The 19,971-nt window shown below is 32.6% G+C and overlaps 4 protein-coding genes across 5 annotated transcripts; all 4 read left to right on the forward strand.

Annotated features, from left to right (window-relative positions):
* Positions 1–1,782: 1,782 nt before the first annotated feature.
* On the forward strand, positions 1,783–5,825 carry LOC123895177 (putative ubiquitin-conjugating enzyme E2 38). Of its 2 annotated transcripts, XM_045945411.1 has the most exons (7): positions 1,783–1,878; positions 2,026–2,110; positions 3,259–3,492; positions 3,589–3,652; positions 4,443–4,582; positions 4,677–4,988; positions 5,197–5,825. In XM_045945411.1, the coding sequence occupies exons 1-7, from the start codon at positions 1,853–1,855 to the stop codon at positions 5,461–5,463; spliced, it is 1,128 nt and encodes a 375-aa protein (XP_045801367.1). In that variant the 5' UTR covers positions 1,783–1,852; the 3' UTR covers positions 5,464–5,825. The 2 variants fall into 2 exon arrangements, with proteins under 2 accessions (XP_045801367.1, XP_045801368.1); XM_045945412.1 differs by lacking the exon at positions 1,783–1,878 and having other exon boundaries at positions 1,975–2,110; positions 5,197–5,744.
* A 4,063-nt stretch (positions 5,826–9,888) lies between these two features.
* On the forward strand, positions 9,889–10,974 carry LOC123896470. Its single transcript, XM_045946851.1, has one exon. The coding sequence runs from the start codon at positions 9,889–9,891 to the stop codon at positions 10,972–10,974; it is 1,086 nt and encodes a 361-aa protein (XP_045802807.1).
* A 96-nt stretch (positions 10,975–11,070) lies between these two features.
* On the forward strand, positions 11,071–12,651 carry LOC123896471. Its single transcript, XM_045946852.1, has one exon. The coding sequence runs from the start codon at positions 11,071–11,073 to the stop codon at positions 12,649–12,651; it is 1,581 nt and encodes a 526-aa protein (XP_045802808.1).
* Positions 12,652–17,132: 4,481 nt separating this feature from the next.
* Positions 17,133–19,859, forward strand: LOC123896472. Its single transcript, XM_045946853.1, has one exon. The coding sequence runs from the start codon at positions 17,133–17,135 to the stop codon at positions 19,857–19,859; it is 2,727 nt and encodes a 908-aa protein (XP_045802809.1).
* Positions 19,860–19,971: the final 112 nt, after the last annotated feature.

Genomic DNA, 19,971 nt, shown 5'->3' on the forward strand with positions numbered 1-19,971 from the left:
TTTTACTTGATGTTACAAAAATAAAAAACATATTTCCGCAGCCGGGGATTGATCCAGGTTGATCATATTGCACATAAAAAACATTTATCTTTTTTTTTTTTAATATCTCTCATTTCTTCAACCATGCATTGATAATTGACTCTGAATTTGGTAGGAGTGATTATAGTTCGATTCTTCGCAACTGCGATTAAAAAGGACTGAAATCATTTGATGTCATAACGGACTCTCAAATCAGATTAGGCAACGTCTATTATTTTTACAATAAATATTAATAAAATATCTTATTTTTAGTCAAGTAGTACGGTGACCAAAATTCGATCTTTAAGATGAATATGTGAAGTTGGGTTCAAACTACGGTTCATGCATATAAAATGTGATGTCATTATCAATTGAACTATGTTGGGAACTAAATATACCATAATTGAGCATAATATCAACAACTAATTCAATAAAAATTATAGAATAATTAAATATATTTTTAGTTTCTCTAAATATAACTTCATTTGTAGTCCTCTACTATTTTCCATTAAATTTTGGTCTCCAAGTCTTCTTGTTTTCAATTTTAGTCTTGTTGAAGGTATATAGGTTAATTAGTTACAACTTAGTGTTAGAGAGATAGCCATAGGAGTTATCGGTAGTTAGTAGTGCCAAGATGTATCCACTTTTTCTTTTTTATGAAAAAATTTTCTCGAGAAAATCCAAAGCGAGAAAAAAAGATGTATGCAACTTAGGTACTATTTGACCTAATTTTTTTTTTTCTCTTCTTTTGAGTTTATGCAAATAGTTTATGCAATTTTTATGTATTATTATAAGTTTTTCAAAGTAGTTTATGATAAAATAACTTATAAAAATACAATTTTGACTAGTATGAACTTATAAAATTACATAAAACATAATTTATATTGCATAAGCTGTTTGCATAAGCTCAAAAGAAGAGGAAAACAAGCTAGGCCAAACGATACCTTAATCAGTAGGTAATTTTTAATATTTTCACTATAATTAATACAATTGCATTTTAAAATATTCTCTCTTTGTTTCTTTTTTTTGTTTACAATGAGTTGAGAATCGAACTTATGATCTATAGCGTACTACCCAAATTTCTCACTACTAGACCAAACCTAGTGGCTTCTTTTGTTTCTATATGTTAAATTATTTTTTTTAACAAAATTCACTAGCATTTTTTTTTTAACAAAATTAACTAGCATGACTAGTTTTCATGAAATAGATCAAATTTATTGTGTTTATGATTTTTTTTTTTTATTACTCCAAGGTTTTAATACTTGTGCACTAAATTAATTTTTTTTTTTCTGCTTAATTACGTAAACCTTAGTAAGGAGAGCAACTAATTTTCGATCAACGTTTTGATATTCATCTTATTTGACTATGTATCGATACACAACTATTTCGATACGTTCACAAATAATATCTACGTTAATGATTTAGTCTTTTATCTTTCTTTCTTGTCGTTTTAGTCCTTTTTCAATGTATTTCATGCTTCAAATTTATAATTTTCTTTTTATTATGTATGTTCTCGATCATAAATATATGTTGTGTACTAAAATAAAATATAGATTTAAAGATTAAAAACCATTTAAAACATAGATGAACACCAAAAAGGACTAAAACGAGGAGAAAAAAAATATAAACATCAAATCGTTACCTAAAATTTAGTTAAATGACTAAAAACGTAATTTTGCACATAGAAGAATTAGCAACAGATATATATCCATAAATATCAAAATAAGATATGTACCAAAAACTTCACCTTAATTTTAGCAAAGGCTTTGTTGTTGATGAATGACAAAAAAACCTCTTCTCTTCTCTAAACCTCCGTTGTTCTTTTCTTTTGCTGATGATAATAATAATGGTTTATTTTTGGTCGGTATATTAATGTTATTTTTGTCTCTTTGTTCCATTTCTTTTTGTTTTGTTTGTGTGTGATGTGTTATTTTGTAACACCCCGCGCAAAACGTTCACACTTTCTTCACTCACTCACTCTTCCACTTTCTCTTCTTAATATCATAGTTCTTGCTTCATGGATCCTGAAGTTGTTGAAATTCCTCCTCCAATTCACCAAAAACCTTCCAGATTCAAAAAGCAGAAACAACAGGTTTCTATCTGTTCATTTTCTCTTCAAAGTTTTGATTTTTATTCAAATTTTCATCTGGGTTTTCACTTAAAGTTATCATCATTCTTAAAGTCACTGCCTTTGATAAAATATTGTTGCTTTTCTTTGTGGGGGAAACTTGGAAGTGGAATTCTTGTTTTAGGGTTGTTTCTACTTTTTAGGAATCTTAAAACAAACAAATAACTTAACTTATTAGTATTTTTTAATTTGTGTTATGATATGGCTTGCTCCAGGGGTGTTCAGTTCATGGTTCATAAATTGGATTGGATCACATTTGTGGTTTGGTTAAGTTCTTACAAATCATTTTGGTAATCTGATTTGCTCACGGACACTCTTCAAATTTGACATGTTCAGGTGTCCTAGTGTCGAACATGTGTTTGTGTCGAAAACAACACTTAGGAGTTGGATTACATTGAATTATATTATTGTGGCAGCACTTCTTGTGTTGTGTGATGCCTTTAATAAAATATTTCATTTGCCTATAAAAAAAATTAAAAAAGCATTGAATTATTTTCTCAAATTATTATCGACGTGTCTGGTGTGGCCGTGCTTCATATATAGCTGATTTGTTCTGGTCTATTTGTTTATTTTCTCTCTTTCCTTTTTTAAATATAATTTTTCAATGCAATCAAAACAAGAAAAAATTTCATTTAGGAGTAACCAAAAAAAAAAAGAAAAAATTTCATTTAGGTAAAATCACCTTTCTAGTTGGTTAAAGACTCAACAGAACTTGAATGTGCATGTATTAAGGCGCTTGAGCGCTTCTGTTATCATCAGTATGCTATTTCCCATCATTATACAGATGTGCATGTATTAAGGCAGTTCCGTCCGTGCCCTTTGTTGTTATCAAGTTACCGGTATCTTTAGAAATTAGGGGCTAATGTATTAAGGCGGTTCCGTCCCCTTTGTTGTTATCAAGCTACCGGTATCTTTAGAAATTAGGGGCTAATGTATTAAGGTGGTTCCGTCCGTGCCCTTTGTTGTTATCAAGTTACCGGTATCTTTAGAAATTAGGGGCTAATGTTTAACCATAAGCTCCACTTTATTTTATCTATGTTTGATGAATGTTTCTATGAGTTACTGTTTTTCTTTACTAACAAACAATTAATCATTGTATGTTACTTTTGTAGACTGTTGTCCATAATGTGATTGACCTTGACGGTGATGACAATTCATTGGTACTTGGCAAAACATCTCGTAAAAGAACAAATAAGGGGAAGGCAGTGGTTCCCCCAGGTTTGACATCAATCACTGATGAACCCGAAAATGAAACTCTGAAGAAACTTCAAAGTTTTAAGCAATTCGACACTGTCGTTAACACTTCCGACCATCACTATGTTAAAAATAAGTCCACCATTAAGCAAGTTAGTTGTTTTTCTTTTTTTTTTGCTTCTTTTTTAAAATTCTTTTAAAGACGTACATTGTTTCAGTTCTAATCCTCTTTCTTATATCCTGAGCAGAATCCAACGAGTTGGGCTAAAAAAATCCAGGAAGAGTGGAAAATTTTGGAGAAGCATTTGCCGGGTAATTACAGGATTCCTGACACTAAATAGCTTGTCATATTTTCCATGTCATATTTTCCATGTCATATTTTCCATGTAATATTTTCCTTATGGTAACTGGGTTCATGAATTATGGTCAACAAACAGTCCGAGCTGCAAGGTACATTGGTCAAAGTTTCATGATTATCTTATCTCACGCAAATCGTTTACCAGTAACTATTCAATATCCGTATGAAAAATCAATCACATCAGAACGTTTCCACGGTCGAATCCATTTTGAATTTGATAAATGTATTGCTTGTGAAGTATGTGTTCGTGTATGTCCTATAGATTTACCCGTTGTTGATTGGAAACTAGAAATGGATATTCGAAAGAAACGCTTGCTAAATTACAGTATTGATTTCGGAATCTGTATTTTTTGTGGTAACTATTGAGTATTGTCCAACCAATTGTTTATCGACGACTGAAGAATATGAGCTTTCAACTTATGATCATATCACAGATCACATTTAGTATTCAATTTACTTTTTTGAGCTGATGGACTTTACTATATGTATCCAATCATTGTTCATTTATTTCCTATTGAACTCCGTTCGTTGCTATTGAAATGGTAGGTCCGGTTCTTGCCGTCTTGCCTTATTTTGATTATAAATTAATACATCCTTATGGGAAGATTGTTATTTTTTACCTCTCCAGATCTTTGATCTGAAATTGGAATCAAGATCTTATAAATAATATATTGTGAAACCTGCTTCTGGCATATTGCTCAACATGACCATTTCCTTATACGTTTTTTCTTTAAATCTCATCAGAAACAATATTTGTGAGAGTCTACGAATCAAGGATGGATCTCTTGAGGGCTGTGATTATTGGATCAGAAGGGACTCCTTACCAAGACGGTCTTTTCTTTTTCGACGTTTTCTTTCCCGGTGGCTATCCCAATGAACCCCCGGTACGTGGTCGAGGCTACTTTATCTGAATGAAGTTATTTTCTTGTTAACTCTTTTTAATTCAATTCTAACAAAAGGTCATTATTTTTGTGGCAGCATGTACACTATCACTCTAGAGGTCTTCGGCTCAACCCGAATTTGTATAGTTCTGGCAAAGTATGTCTTAGTCTACTTAACACCTGGTCTGGCAGTAAGAATGAGAAATGGACTCCAGGTGTTTCAACAATGCTACAGGTTCTAGTCTCCATACAAGGTCTGATCTTGAATGCAAAGCCTTACTTTAATGAACCTGGATTTGCAAATTCGCGTGGCACTCAAAATGGTGAAGCGCAGTCCCTGAAGTATAACGAGAATACATTCATTCTATCAGTGAGGACAATGAAGTATACGATGAAAAATCCACCAAAGGTTTGTTTCTACCCTTGATTCATTTCTTTTATATCTCTTGCAAATTTGGTTCATTTCTTTCGTTCCACTCTTGTAAAATATTTGCATGGTAATATTTTATTGGATTCTGTAAATTTTTATACACAGCCATTGCAATGAACCAGTTTTGAAAATCTTTTTTCCTTTCTTGTGGTTTAAGCAACTGATTTACGTCATTTTTTGTTTTCAGAATTTTGAAGACCTTGTTGTGGGGCATTTCTTCAGCCGAGCACACGATATTCTGGCGTCATGTAAAGCATACATGGAAGGTGTTCAAGTTGGTTGTTTGGCGAAAGGTGGTGTTCAAGACGTTGATGAGGATGGGGGAAAAAACTCAGATAAATTTAAGGCTGATTTATTTGGATATGTCAAGCCTCTTGTCAAAGAGTTTAAAACAATTGGAGTGAAGGACTGCCAGAAATTCTTGCTCCGACTCCTCCAGAACCGACTCCTCTGAAACTGACTACTCCGAAACCGACTCCTTCGAAACCGCATACCACTGGCGACAAAAAGTGATTCGCTTAACTACATGAGTGTGATCAATATTCTTTTTTAAAACCCAACTTTGAGCCTATGCTATTAAAGGCTTATTACATCAACTACTTGCAGGTTTTTAACTTTTTACATTTTGTTTTTTAGGTTAAAACTTGACATGATTTGTATATATAGTTGCATAAATTATTTATTAGTTAGTGGACACTAGTTAATATTTTCCTTGTTAGGATTAAGTTATATGAATGTACCAAAAAAAAAGGATTAAGTTATATGTTTGCTTTTATCATCTTTTCCTTTTCTTGCTCTAAAAGAAAGGTAAGAAAATCTAGTTTTTATATTGATACTGCTAGCCAAACATGTTCAATCATTTAAAATTGGGAATTCACATCCAACAAAAAGGATGAGAATTCCCTGCAGTTTAAATTTGGTGCTGTTCCTGCATTTAACACACAAAGTAATTGTACTTGTTGTTGGAAATTTGTTTTTTCTCTCTGTCAAAAAAATTTATCTCTCACAATAACATTAACTGCACCAAACTGCAGAATTTTAAAACTGCAGGATATCCAATTCCCAACAAAAAGGGTAAAAAGATACAAAAATTGGGTTGTATTAAAACTGCAAATTTGTTCTGTTCCCGTGAGCTTAGCTTGGTTGGTAAGAAGATAATTTTTAGATAAAACAGTTTATTAATTATTTTGGAGTTTGAAAATAGTAAGGGTAACTTGATACTTTTAAAGACTTAAGTATTGAGAGATTAAATTGAGTCTGATGTACTCCAATCATTATTATTATTTTTGAGAAATTGTGGTCAAATTTTGATTAACATGACACATATTAAGAATGAAAATGTTGTAATATTTTCTTGCAATGTCTGTATTGTACTTTTCAAACATTAATATTTTTGTATTATTAAATTTAAATTACAAATTTTAGATATCTTAACATTATTTTTAAGGCATTTGTTAACATGACTTTTTCTATTAACTTATTTATTTATTGCTGCGATAATTTAGTGTAAAATCATTTTATTGATCCTCATGTTTTTGTTTCACAGCTTTATTTTTATTAGAAAGTTAGGGAAGAAAATATATTTATTAAAGGTGTTAAGGAGTACCTAAGAGTCTGTTTCCACATATAGGAAATTGATTAAGAGTTGTTTGGTGAGACGGATACCGTGGAACATACTGCATATATAACTCAACAACACAACCGAGGAAGTTTCAATATGACAATGAAAGCCTTTAATATAACAATTGAGGGAGTCTAATGCAAGTTGAATCATGTATCATATTTCTATGTTTTGGCTCCTGAACTTTCACTTGATAGAATGTTTTACAACTGGTTGTATGACTAGTTTTGTTGTCAATAACGGGCGACAAAAATGGAGGTCACCGAGTCAGCCCATGGCGCTACGGCCATCCAGGGTGTAGCGACCGATATTTATGTGTAGCGGGAGCTATAGCGCGTCGCGAGTCGCAGGAGTAGCGGTTTCGTAGCACCGCTTTTAATTGAACAACAAAACGACGATTATGCCCTTAAATTTAAAACGTTTTAGAGGGTAATTGTGGAATTTCGTTAAACCCTAATTCCTTATCTTGTTGTTACGCCTCTTTCTCTCTATTCCCCATCGCCGTTTTGTGTTTGGAGACAAACAAAGACGCGTAAAATTTCATTGTTCTTCTTTCTCTGCTTCTCTGTTTCATTTTAATGACTCTTGAATTTATATTTGATGTTTAGAACTAAGTACTTAAGTATTTGTTTATTTCCTACTTTCCTTGAATTTTATGTTTTGCTTAAGCCTTGTCTTTTATTGGTATTTTGGAATACTACTACTGTGTGTAGTAAGTAGCCCAAGGCGCTACTTTTATTAGTATATGTATTTTGATGATTTTTTTTTTTTTTTTTGATAAGCTATGTATTTTGATGATTGATTGATAGTTTGATATTTATTATGTAATTTTTATTTTTATTGTCTGCGTCCCGTCACTAAAATAACGCCCGCGATTCTCCGCGTTACCGCGTCGCGTCAATTTTGGAGTTGTCCGTGTCGCGTCAATTTTCCGCTTTGACAACATAGATGACTAGGGAACAACTTTATTCACCTCAATTTTTTGATAAAATCACATGATTTTGAAAGTATATTTTCTAGATATCATAAATTATTGGAAAATGTATTTTTTTTTTACCACTAATATTCAGTTCACAGGACCGTTTAATCTGATTCAGCGGTCAGTTTTAGCATCAAGTGGTTACAACTCTCCCTCCAGATTGATCGAACTGTAGTCCTCTCTATCAAATTCAGCGTCAATCATCATTGAACCAACTAACGATATATTTTTAGACAACGTAAACATTACAACGTCTTATCCGAATGCATACGTTTGAAGTGATTTTGGGTGTGAGAAAAGTTCATTTCTATCACTATCACCTTTTTTTGGTGGCCTAAATTTCCACGATCCAATATTTCATCTTAACATAATAGTCCAACAAGAAATAGCTCAGAAGGTGCACAAATTAACATCTAAGGTGGTTTTCATTGACTGACTCTAGAAATCCTTCCAAATATTTCATTAATTATGATCACGACTTGTTCCAAGTCTTTGTGGCCATTGACTCCTAGTTTGTGATTAAAGACTCTCTTTTCTTTTTTTGGAAATTAAAATGGGATAAGAAAGTGTCAAACATAGAACTGTTGAGATACATATATATTTCATGGACAAAAAAGAGAAAGTATCATATCCTAAATAAAATATCGATCATTAGTTGGTTTCATGGTGATTGACGCTAAACTTGATAGGAGAATCACCGTTCGATCCTCTGCAACTGCAATCGGGATGGGGTTGAAATCACTTAATGTCAAAACCGACCTCCAAACCATATTAGAAGGTTCAGTGGACCGGATACTAGTGGTAAAAAAAAAAATGAAAGATATATTTATTTATTTATTTATTTGTTACGGTAGAAATAAATGATAAATATATCTTCCATGTATATTTAAAGGAAGTCACTGAAAAACTTCAAAATTTTGGTTTAATAGTTACAAAAAAACATGTTTTGAGAAAGAGGTATTCTCTATTTTGAACTCCTCATTCTAAATTATTTTATATTGTCAGTGTATCTTCTATTTTCTTAATTATTTTTATCAAATAAAGAAAAAAAAGTCACCGGCATATAGTTAGTGAAAACAAAAGAAAAGCATGGATTGATCTATAGATTTTTTTCTCTCTCTCTTTTGTGTGGGGATGATTTATTTTTCTCTTTGGTCCATTGAAAAGACACAGTGATATTTTATCCACAATAATTTTTATTTCTGTTTCAATTTTGTCCAAAAAAACTTGCACAAAAACTGTGCCAAGTCAAAACACATGTAGTCCATATAGTTCCTGAAAATCTAGTCCATATATATATAGTTTGATGGGTGATACTGATAAGTATAACAAACTTATTGAAGAATTAATCCAATATTTCTTTTTCATTTACAAGTATTTAAATAAAAAATGTTAAAAACTCACCAAAAAAAGTAAAAGAAATTATTAATATATGTTTTGGTTGATAGTTGAATGTAATAGCTATTGAAAATTTACACACAGACATAGAGGAGCTGAGTCTGGTTAACTCAAAATTCAGTCGAAAGATAAGTAAAATCTGAATATGAATTGTTAAAGTTAAATAATCCTCAAGAAACTGCATGTCCCTTAGCACAATAAGTAACACATAGATATATAGATATATAGGAAAGTTCAATATGGACCACTTTTACGAGAGGTCCATCATGGACCAGTTTTAAAAAAATACTCCTCTAGTCTTGAATATAAGCAACAAAAAAAAAGCACATCATTTAAGAAAGTGGAGTAAATGATTAGATAAAATATGTCATTTACAATTTTACCCTTACTTTTTGTTTTAAATTAAATTACTATTTATTATGGGTAAAAGTGAAATTAAGGGTAAAATTGGAATATTGATAATAAATATAATGATTATAGTAGCTTTTGCTTATATATGAAACCGGAGGGAGTATTTAAAATTTCAATGGCGATATATATTGTTGTTTGAAAATGTAAGTTAATGACCATCCTCATTTTTACGACTAAAATAATGATTTAATTGATATTGGTTTGACTAAAACAACAAAAAATAAAAATGTAGTCTGTATTGAACTGACTTTAATCATGTCATTGTTTTAGCCGTAAATACTAGGAGAATTGTGATTTTTTTATCTTAAAGAATATTGTCGACATTCGTTAGAATTTCTAATAATTTTAAACACTAGTCCACGGTGGACCACTTATAACAATGCTCCACCGTAGCACTAGCCACGTTGTATATAACTGCAATACTAATTCTTCCTTAGCTCATCTACCCTTTTCCAATAAACAAGTTCACAATGATCATGAAATCTCTTCCTTTAATACTTTTCTTTCTCTTCACTTTCTTCTCCTTCAACCCTTTATTCTCATTAGCCTCAAAACCCTCTTACAAAGACCATTGTGGTTCTATCATCCCAGAAACACCTCCAACAATCAAACTCAAATCCAACTCTTTTCCCTTAAGTGATAAAAATACAGGTGACTACATAGGAGGTGATAGTATCATCAATGTTGATGTTTCTTGGAACAAGTTTTCCTTATACTTTCCACCAAGAAACACATATGCAACTTCACACCCTCATATTTTCAAAATTGCAGCCACTATATCATTCAGAAGCACCATTGATGATTCACATTTTCAAAGAGGTTACTTGACCTTCAAGCTAGATGGTTTTTGGTCTCAATCATCAGGCAATGTTTGCATGGTTGGAAAAAGCAAAGGTGTTTCCAAAAAAGGTGATTCTCTTAATCTTGATGTTGTTTTTAAGCTTAACAATGTCTTCAATTCAAGTAACATCACTAGCTTAATTAGTGGAAGCTTAGAGAGTTTGAGTTCTGAAAAGGGTGATGAGAAAAATCATTACTTTGAACCAATTTCTTTAATGATGTTTCCAAAAGCTAATTACAATTATAGTTTGGATTCTAAAGAAGTTGAAAATGAGTTCTCTTTTGATAGTGATGATGATGAGGAAGGTTTATCACTAAACTTTGATTCAAAGAGTTTTTGTTCATATCCACTCTCAAGTGCTATTAAAAGACTTCAACTAGAGTACACTGATGAGTGCAATTCTTCAAAGAATTGTGCTATAATTAGTGGAAGTTCTAGTGATCAATTGCCATCACAAATCTCTTTGAAAGCCATTGAATGTTCTCCTCATGCTAAGAAGCATAGGATTAGAGTTTTGGTTGAATTTTCAAATAGTGTTGATTACTATTGGAATAGGCATAACCAAAGCTTCAATACCAAAACTAAGTTAATAGGAGAAGGATGGTGGGATGAGAAGAAAAATATGTTGTGTTTGGTTCTTTGCCATTTCACTGGCACAAGCACATCTACATCCTTGGATGAAACTCATGTTGGTGATTGTTCAATAAGATTGTGATTGAGATTCCCTTCAATTTGGTCGATCGAAAACACTAGTAGCATAGTTGGCCAAATTTGGAGTAACAAGAGTGATAGTGACCAAAACTACTTCAAAATGATAACATTTAGGAATGATTATGACTATCTTGGTGTGGGGGGTCAAGACTTAAAGTATGAGTATAGCCAACTTGAAAAAGTTAAACAATCATGTTCAACGCAGAAGGTTGTTGAGAACAAGGGGGAAAGCTATCCAGATGCATATTCATATGACATGAGATTCGATATGTCGGTTAGAGAGTCCAAAAAAAAAGTAGCTTGGGGTTCTTCATCTCCCTTATTTGTTGATGATCAGTATCAATCTTCATCTTTTGTTTCTTTCTCAAGAAGTGAATTTGATACCGGAATCTTGAACAATATTAATGGTGGCTTGTTTAACATTAGCTACAAGATTAGCCTCTCAGCGATGTCTTCTTCACCTTTTGACAAGAACTCCTTGTTTAATATGTCTTATTATTATTCGGTGAAGATTTTGGCAGAAGGAGTTTATGATTCCAGAGATGGAACCTTGTGTATGGTAGGTTGCCGCAACCTTGTCTCAAACAATGGAACACCAACAACAGAACGTTCATTGGACTGCGAGGTTCTGATGAAATTTCAGTTCCCTTCTTTAGATACAAAGGGTAAGAGCCACATTAAGGGAAGTATTGAAAGCATGCGCCAAAAATCTGATCCTCTTTACTTCAAACAATTAGAGGTATCCGCGGTAGCATATTACATCCAAGAAGCAAGAAGAAATGTTTGTAGATTGGATATAGAAGTCATCATGGCTCTGGTATCTACAACTCTAGCATGCATTTTCATCGGATTGCAACTCCACCATGTGAAGAGAAACCCTAATGTGCTTCCCTTCATCTCAATTTTCATGATGTCGATTCTCACATTAGGTCACATGATACCACTTGTTCTCAATTTCGAAGCACTTCTGGCTAGAAATCCTAACGACAAAGCCTTTGTTTTAGGATATGTTGAAAAATGGCTTGAAGTTAATGAAATAAGTGTGAGGCTAATCACCATGGTAGCTTTCTTGCTGCAATTCCGTCTCCTGTATATAACTTGGTCGTCAAGAAAGACTAACGAAAGCGGGAACAACCTCTGGATTGCCGAGAAAAAGGCTTCTTATGTGACTTTCCCCTTGTATGCAGCCGGATTATTGATTGCGTTGTTGTTGAAGTTAAAAAAGGATAGAGATTCGGTTACCTCAGCGTACCATGGCTACCAACAACATGATTCTTCTTGGGAGAACATAAAATCTTATGGTGGTTTGGTATTGGATGGCTTTCTTGTGCCACAAGTCATCCTAAACTTGTTTTCAAATACAAATGAGAATGTTCTTTCATTTTCATTTTACTTTGGAACTACTTTTGTGAGACTCTTGCCACATGCCTACGATCTTTACCGGACTCATAATTATGCTGACGAAGATAGTAACTCATACTACTATGCTGATCCAAGCCAAGATTTTTACTCAACTTCTTGGGATATTTTCATTCCTTTGGTAGGTATTGTATTTGCTATCATTATCTACTTGCAGCAACGTTTTGGCGCTCAATGCGTTCTTCCTCGGAAATTCAAAGGATCAAAGGGATATGCAAAGGTGCCTGAATCAGAAGGAGAAGTAGAGACAACCAACTTGTAAAACAGCCCTTTTCTTTGGTCAAGTGCTAATGGCCTATGGTTGATCAAAAGTGGTCATTTTCTTAAGCAGTTCTGTTTATGTATTTTAGTTATGAATTTTTGTTGTTGCAATATTGTCTTTATAGTGTAAAGTTGTTAAGTGTAAAGGACTAGGGGCCTGTTTGGATTTGGCTTATTTTTGAGCTTATGAAAATAGCTTATGCAAATAAATAAACTTTTGTGTTAATTTATAAGTTTTCACCGACAAAAATTGTATCTTTATAAGCTATTTTCTCATAAACAATCTTGAAAAGCTTGTAATAATAAATAAAAGCTTATTTATTTGCAAGTTATTTCGCATAAGCTCAAAAATAAGTCAATCCAAACACACCCTAGTTCTCATACTAGCCTTTGTTGCCTGCTAAATTTGAAGCTAATTAAACAGGAACACTATTAGTGTATTAAATTTTTGTATTAGTGAATCTTAATTTGCATCCTAATAACAGGTTTTTCTTTAATATATCACAAATTGTTAAACTTTCATAATTGGATGCAAACTTTCATAAGTGGTGACAAATTTAAAATATTTCAAGAACTGTGATGTAAAGTTGATTTGTTGATATTTTTTCTGATTTATCATTGAACCATATAATAAGTCGCTACTACTTCAATCTATCACAAGTGTTTTGTTGATATTTGTTGATTTTTTTGTTTTTGTATTGATGACTTGAGATAAGAGACTATACCCCACAAATTAAAGACTTGAAATTCCAAGTCTTCCACTACCTTGCCATTCATCGTGGGTGTTGAACAAGTCTACGTTCCTATCAATCCATAATTTTCTTTTTGACAAATATCAATCTATAAATATAAAGTCATGGGTTGAGATTAGTCTTCTCCTTATTTTTCTTGCTAAAAAAAATAAATATGTAGTACAAGCCACTAGATTTGGTTTAGTGGTAAGAGATTTGGGTAGTATGCATGAGGTCCTAGGTTCGATTTTCTCTAGCTCCGTTGTAACAAAAAAAAATGTGGTCCATAAATCTTTTATCTCAACGGTTTCCGTGAAGATAGTTCAGTTGATAGAGACATCATGCTTATATTATATTATATATGCATGGTTCGAGGTTCGAATTCTAGATCTTTTACTTATTCATTTTAAGGAATAAATTTCATTATGCCATTTGAAAAAAAAAATCTCATTTCAACCGGTCAAGCGACATTGTAAGATTGATAGATTAGACAATTTGGGGATTCATTTTTGTGGTTATACATATTCGAACCCGGTGACAGAGTCAGAAATTTTGAATAGTGGGGGCACCATATACAAATTTATGGCATAAAATATTTATATTGCATTTCATTTTTTAAAATATAAATATACACCATAATTTTTCTCTACATTTGCTCATAATTTGGAAATTTTGAATGATTTTGTCATTTTCAATATCAATAAAAATACATCTTTCAAATGGCTATTGTGATTTTGTCTATCACAAAAAAAAAAAAATTATATATATCTCGCTATATACCGTAAGTAACTAAATAATAATTTAACTATCTCGCATGCGATTTCTCATCAGATTCTTGATAATATTCATCTCAAGCAAAATATCAAATTCAACATCTCAATAGGAAAAATTCTAAAGGACAAATTTCATATTTTTTTCTTTTATGGTTGTGGGAGTGTGTTATTTTTTTGCACCAGGTGAATGAATTTTTTTTTGGTTACCCAGGTGAATGAATTCTAATTGTTGTTTGTTTTAATAAAAAAATATTTTAATTAACTTTTAAAGTGTGATCACATGTGTGCACATAATATGGTGGAGTGAAGTGCAACTTTTAAACTCTCATATATGACAATTTTCTATTTCTATTGGATGATAGATGTGGATTGGTCGAAGTGTAACATATAGTATGAAAAAAATTCTCAAATATTTGTGTAGGCTTGTGCCCCATAACCTCCTTAATGTCTCCGTCCCTATTCGATCCTGAGATCTCCTCTTTGTGTAGGGATAAAAATAAATAAATAAATAAAATAATGTAAAAAAAATTGGTATTTTACCATTCAATCAAGATCAAAAGTTGTAAAAAAAAAAAATCAAGATCAAAGACCGACTTCAGAATAGTGTTCCCTGCATGAAATTCAATTTCAAGAAATTCGGCCGGCCATCACTAACTGTTCCCTTGCAATTGCATTTGCATTATCTATATGTCTAGCCAAAGATTCCCCTGGACCATAGATTTCATCCATATAGGTCACCGGTCATAATTTTTTATCATTTACCTTTTGTCCTTAGAGATCACTGAAATCCTAAAAAAGTCATGACTCATTTACAGTGTTTACTCTCTTACAAAATGGTACAATTCAACCGAAGCGATATGACTCAAGTGATTTTTTTTTTTACGAAATGACTTAATGAACTGTTTTTAGGATTAATCATTTGAGAGAACCTGGATTTAATTTTTAAAAGGAATAATTTTTTGCTAGAATTTACTTACTGTTCTGGGCCGAGCTTAGACGCTCGGAACACTGGTCAACGGGCTTGTAAAGCCGAGATAGTCCCCTGACTTTCGGACATGCCATAAACGCTCGGGATACCAACGGCTACTTCTCTATGGCTTCTGTAACGTCAAACCACCGGAATGATGAGCATTAACTGCTCATCAAGGCTCCTTAGCCGTTTTCCGGCAGCCACTTGATGGCCATTAATGCCATCAAGGACCTTGGCCCTGCGCTGGGGGCTATATATACGTGAACACACTTTATTCAGAGGTACGCATATGTTTAGCAAAGAAAACCTACTCACACGCAAACTGACTTGAGCGTCGGAGCAGGTACACAACCCCCCTCCGCTCCAACAGGGGTTTCAACCACCTTCAACGCTTTCAACCACCTTCAACGCCGGCGCAGTCGCATTCTCCTGGTCAACACGATCACTTACCAAATACTTTTCTTTAATAACCTTAATATTAACACCAAAAAAAAAAAGTTCGGTTAAAAAAAGTATGCAGTTCACTTTTTTTCAAAGGTTGTTTCGGCTTAGAAACACAACCAATCCTTGTGCTAGTTCAACTCGGTTTGAGACAAACCATTATGGCTCGTTTGGTGCGCAGGATAGCATAGTGACAGGATAGGATATAAAGCAGGATAACCGTTATACTCAGTTATCATATCATGTGTTTGGTGCACACAGGATAACAAACATGATAACTATTATCTTTTGTTTTTAATACATATTTGCTCATAATAATATGATAAGATATATAACATATTTAAATGACAAAATTACTCTTGTAAAACAATTGTTATTTTTTTAAAATTATTTTGTAATACTTTGAAATTTATAAATAAAAAATATAAATAAGTAATCAAATAACTTTATATAATTTAAAATAAAAATCATGAGAAAATAATCAAGTTTAATTTTTTATATGAATCATGATCAAATAAATAACTCAACAATATATACATGTTAGATAAGCCAAATAAATATATGATATATCTCATACGTACATAATAAAACTACTATTGCAAAAGAATTATATTTAATTTTTTTATAAAATTTAAATTAATATCCCTATTTGTCAATTTTTTAATAATCATTTTACTTTAAAATATTGTAATTTTAGTAAAATTTTGATTTTTTAGAAAATATAAATTACAAAATTACCCCTGTGAGAAAATCACATATATTTAAAAATTAATTATTTTATTAATTTTATTTTATGTATTTTAAAATATATTTTATAAAATAAATCAATTTTTTTTTTCTTATCATATCCTGCTGGTAACCCAGCTCAAATTCAGGATAAGAATTATAACTAGAGAGACATGATAGGATAAACTTCAGGATTAACTTATCATATCCTGCTGTATCACCAAACACTGGATTGCGGCAGGATATGATACAATTATCTTATCCTGTCTCTTATCCTGTGCACCAAACGTGCCCCTAAAGTTAGATTTGGTTTTATCAAACTATTATAATAGTTCGTTTGTTTGATTTTTTTTTGTCTAAATTGTATTTTTTACCTCCTAACTTTTACAAACTTGCGATTTTAGGTTCTTATCTTTGAAAATAGCACTTTTGGCCCTCTAATTTTCACAAACTTGCGATTTTGGCCCCTAACTTTAGTCTATTTTGCAAAAGAATTACACCCACTGATTTTGATCAAGTCAACGCACATGTGGCAAGTGACTCACATGCCACGTCAACATGACTTGCCATGTGGCAAGACATACTGACGTGATATGTGAGTCACTTGTTACATGCGTTGATTTGATCAAGGGACCAAAATTACAAGTTTGTGAAAATTAGGGGGTCAAAATTGCTATTTTAAAAGTTAAAGTGCCAAAATCGCAAGTTTAGGAAAGTTATGGGCCAAAATTGCAATTTAGCTTTTTTTTTAAACAGTGAAGTAAACTCTTTCCATCTTCCTTAAATCCTCTACCCTTTTTATTTCTGATTACAGAACCATAAACTATAGTTGATGATAATCATGAATTCTCATCTCTCCATGTTCATCTTTCTTATCACTCTCTTAACAATCTCTTCTTTTTCCTCATCACAACCTTCTTACAAAGATCACTGTTCTTCCATAATCACAGAGTCAACTCCCAAAAACCTCATCATCCATAACTCTTTCCCTCTTGGAGGTTACTTCACAGGAGGTTCTGGAATCATCCATGATGAAACTTCCTTCATCAAATACTCTTCCTTTTACCTTTCAAACATACAAATCCATGAAACTATAAACACTGACTTGTTCAAAGTTGAATCCACTGTTTCATTCAGAACCAAACCAAACACAGTTTACTATCATGTATCAAACTTTAGCTATGGTGACAAACGAAGTTATAGAAGTCAACGCCACTTCCGATCAAATTATGTAACTTTCAAGCTTGAAGGGTTTTGGTCAAAATCATCAGGAAAAGTTTGCATGGTTGGAACAGGAATTAGTTATTCTGAAACAGGTGATTCTCTTGATCATGATGCTGTTTTAAAGCTTAACAATGTTTTCGATTCAAGTAACATCACTAGTTTCATTAGTGGAAGCTTAGAGAGTTTGAATTCTGAAAAGGGTGATGAGAAAAATCATTACTTTGAAACCATTTCTTTAATGATGTTTTCAAAAGCAAATTATAGTTATAGTTTGGATTCTAAAGAAGTTGAAAATGAATTCTCTTTTGAAAGTGAAGTTTCTGAGAAAAAGGGTTTGTCACTAAATCCATATTCATCAAGTTTTTGTTCATTACCACTCTCAAGAGCCCTTAAAAGACTTCAACTAGAGTACACTCATGAATGCAATTCTCCAAAGAATTGCAGTCCTGTAGTTAGTGATCAATTGCCATATATGATGTCTTTGAAAGGTGCTGAATGTTCTCATACAGATAATAAACATAGGTTGAAGGTTTTGATGGTTTTTTCAAATAAAAGTGATTATTGGATTGAAAAAGGTTTCAATCCGAAAACTATGTTGATAGGGGAAGGATGGTGGGATGAGAAGAAAAATGCTTTACATGTAGTTGCTTGTCATTTCATTGGAATCATGAAATCATCTTGGGATGGAACTCGTATTGGCGATTGCTCGGTAAGATTAAGATTGAGTTTCCCTTCGGTTTGGTCAATCGAAAATACTAATAACATAGTTGGAAAAATTTGGAGTAACAAAACTGCTAATGATCCAAACTACTTCAAGATGATAACATTTAGAATTTTCGACGATGCTAGGGTTGGATATAGAGCGTCCAAGTACGAGTATAGCAAGCTTGAAAAAGTTAAGAAATCATGTCCAACACACAAGGTTGTAGAGAACAAAGGGAGAACAATATTTCCAAATGTTTATTCTTATGATATGAGATTTGATATGTCAGTTAGAGATATAGAGTCCAATATAAAAGTAGCATTTGGTTCTTCGGCTCCTTTATCTGTTGGTGAGCAAATTTATGATGTTCCTGCTTATACTTCAAACTTCACAGCAGAATCTCCTATGGTGATGTTCAACAATGCTAGCTTGTTTAACATTAGCTACAAGATTACCATATTTTCCAATGCAACTTTATATAACAGGAATTCAGTGTTTAATTTGTCTTCTTATAGAGTGAAGATTTCTGCAGAAGGAATTTATGATGCTAGAACAGGAACTTTGTGTATGATTGGTTGCCGCAATCTCAACTCGAAAGCTGGAACACCATTAGCTGGATCTGTTGACTGTGAGATTCTATTGAAGTTTCAGTTTCCATCATTGGATACAACAAATGGAAGCCACATTAAAGGAAGCATCGAAAGCATGCGCAAAAAATCAGATCATCTTTACTTCAAAAGTTTAGAGGTATCTTCATATGCAATTTACTCTGAAACGGCAATAAAAGCTGTTTGGAGAATGGATATGGAGATTATCATGGTTCTGATATCTACCACTTTATCATGTGTTTTCATGGCATTGCAACTATACCATGTGAAGAGAAATCCTAATGCGCTTCCCTTAATCTCAATTTCCATGATCTCAATTCTCACATTAGGTCACATGATACCACTTGTTCTCAATTTTGAAGCAATTCTTGCTCAAGATCCTAACAACAAAAACTTTGTGTTTGGATATGTTGGATGGCTTGAAGTTAATGAAATAGCTGTAAGGATAATCACTATGGTAGCTTTCTTGTTGCAATTCCGCCTCCTTCAACTAACTTGGTCATCAAGAAAGACTAACGAAAGCGAGAATAGACTCTGGATTGCTGAGAGAAAGGCTACCTATGTAACTTTCCCCTTGTATGCAGCTGGATTATTGATTTCATTGCTTTTGAAGTTGAAAAGAGATGATTTTCAAAATGATACATCTTGGGAGAAAATGAAATCGTACGGTGGTTTGGTATTGGATGGATTTCTTCTGCCGCAAGTCATTCTAAACCTGTTTTCAAATATGAATGAGAATGTTCTTTCATGTTCATTTTACTTTGGAACTACTTTTGTTAGACTTTTGCCACATGCATATGATCTTTACAGGGCTCATAATTATGCTCGACTCAGCGATGGATCGTACTTCTATGCAAATCCAAATGCAGATTTTTACTCCACTACTTGGGATATTGTCATTCCTTTGGGAGGTATCCTATTTGCTGTCATTATCTACTTGCAGCAACGTTTTGGTGCTCAATGTGTTATACCTCAAAGATTCAAAGGGTCAGAATATGAAAAGGTGTCTGTAGTGGCTGAATCAGAAGCTTAAATATAGACAAACTCACAAATTGCACTTTTTGAAGCACAAAGTGCAAATGATCTGATGAATGGTGTATCAATATTTAGTTATACATTATAGTTTAACTTTGTGTTTGTGTTGT

This window comes from Trifolium pratense, linkage group LG7 (assembly GCF_020283565.1).
Source record: "Trifolium pratense cultivar HEN17-A07 linkage group LG7, ARS_RC_1.1, whole genome shotgun sequence".
In the NCBI taxonomy this organism is placed as follows: Eukaryota; Viridiplantae; Streptophyta; class Magnoliopsida; order Fabales; family Fabaceae; genus Trifolium; species Trifolium pratense.

Bases quoted from the DNA above. Each gene is read 5' to 3' on its own strand.
- LOC123896470 (XM_045946851.1), top strand. From the start codon at position 9,889: ATGATCATGAAATCTCTTCCTTTAATACTTTTCTTTCTCTTCACTTTC.
- LOC123896471 (XM_045946852.1), top strand. From the start codon at position 11,071: ATGATAACATTTAGGAATGATTATGACTATCTTGGTGTGGGGGGTCAA.
- LOC123895177 (XM_045945411.1), top strand. From the start codon at position 1,853: ATGATAATAATAATGGTTTATTTTTG. The intron at 1,879-2,025 runs GTCGGTATATTA...TTAATATCATAG, and splicing joins ATAATAATGGTTTATTTTTG to TTCTTGCTTCATGGATCCTG. The intron at 3,493-3,588 runs GTTAGTTGTTTT...TATCCTGAGCAG, and splicing joins ATAAGTCCACCATTAAGCAA to AATCCAACGAGTTGGGCTAA.
- LOC123896472 (XM_045946853.1), top strand. From the start codon at position 17,133: ATGAATTCTCATCTCTCCATGTTCATCTTTCTTATCACTCTCTTAACA.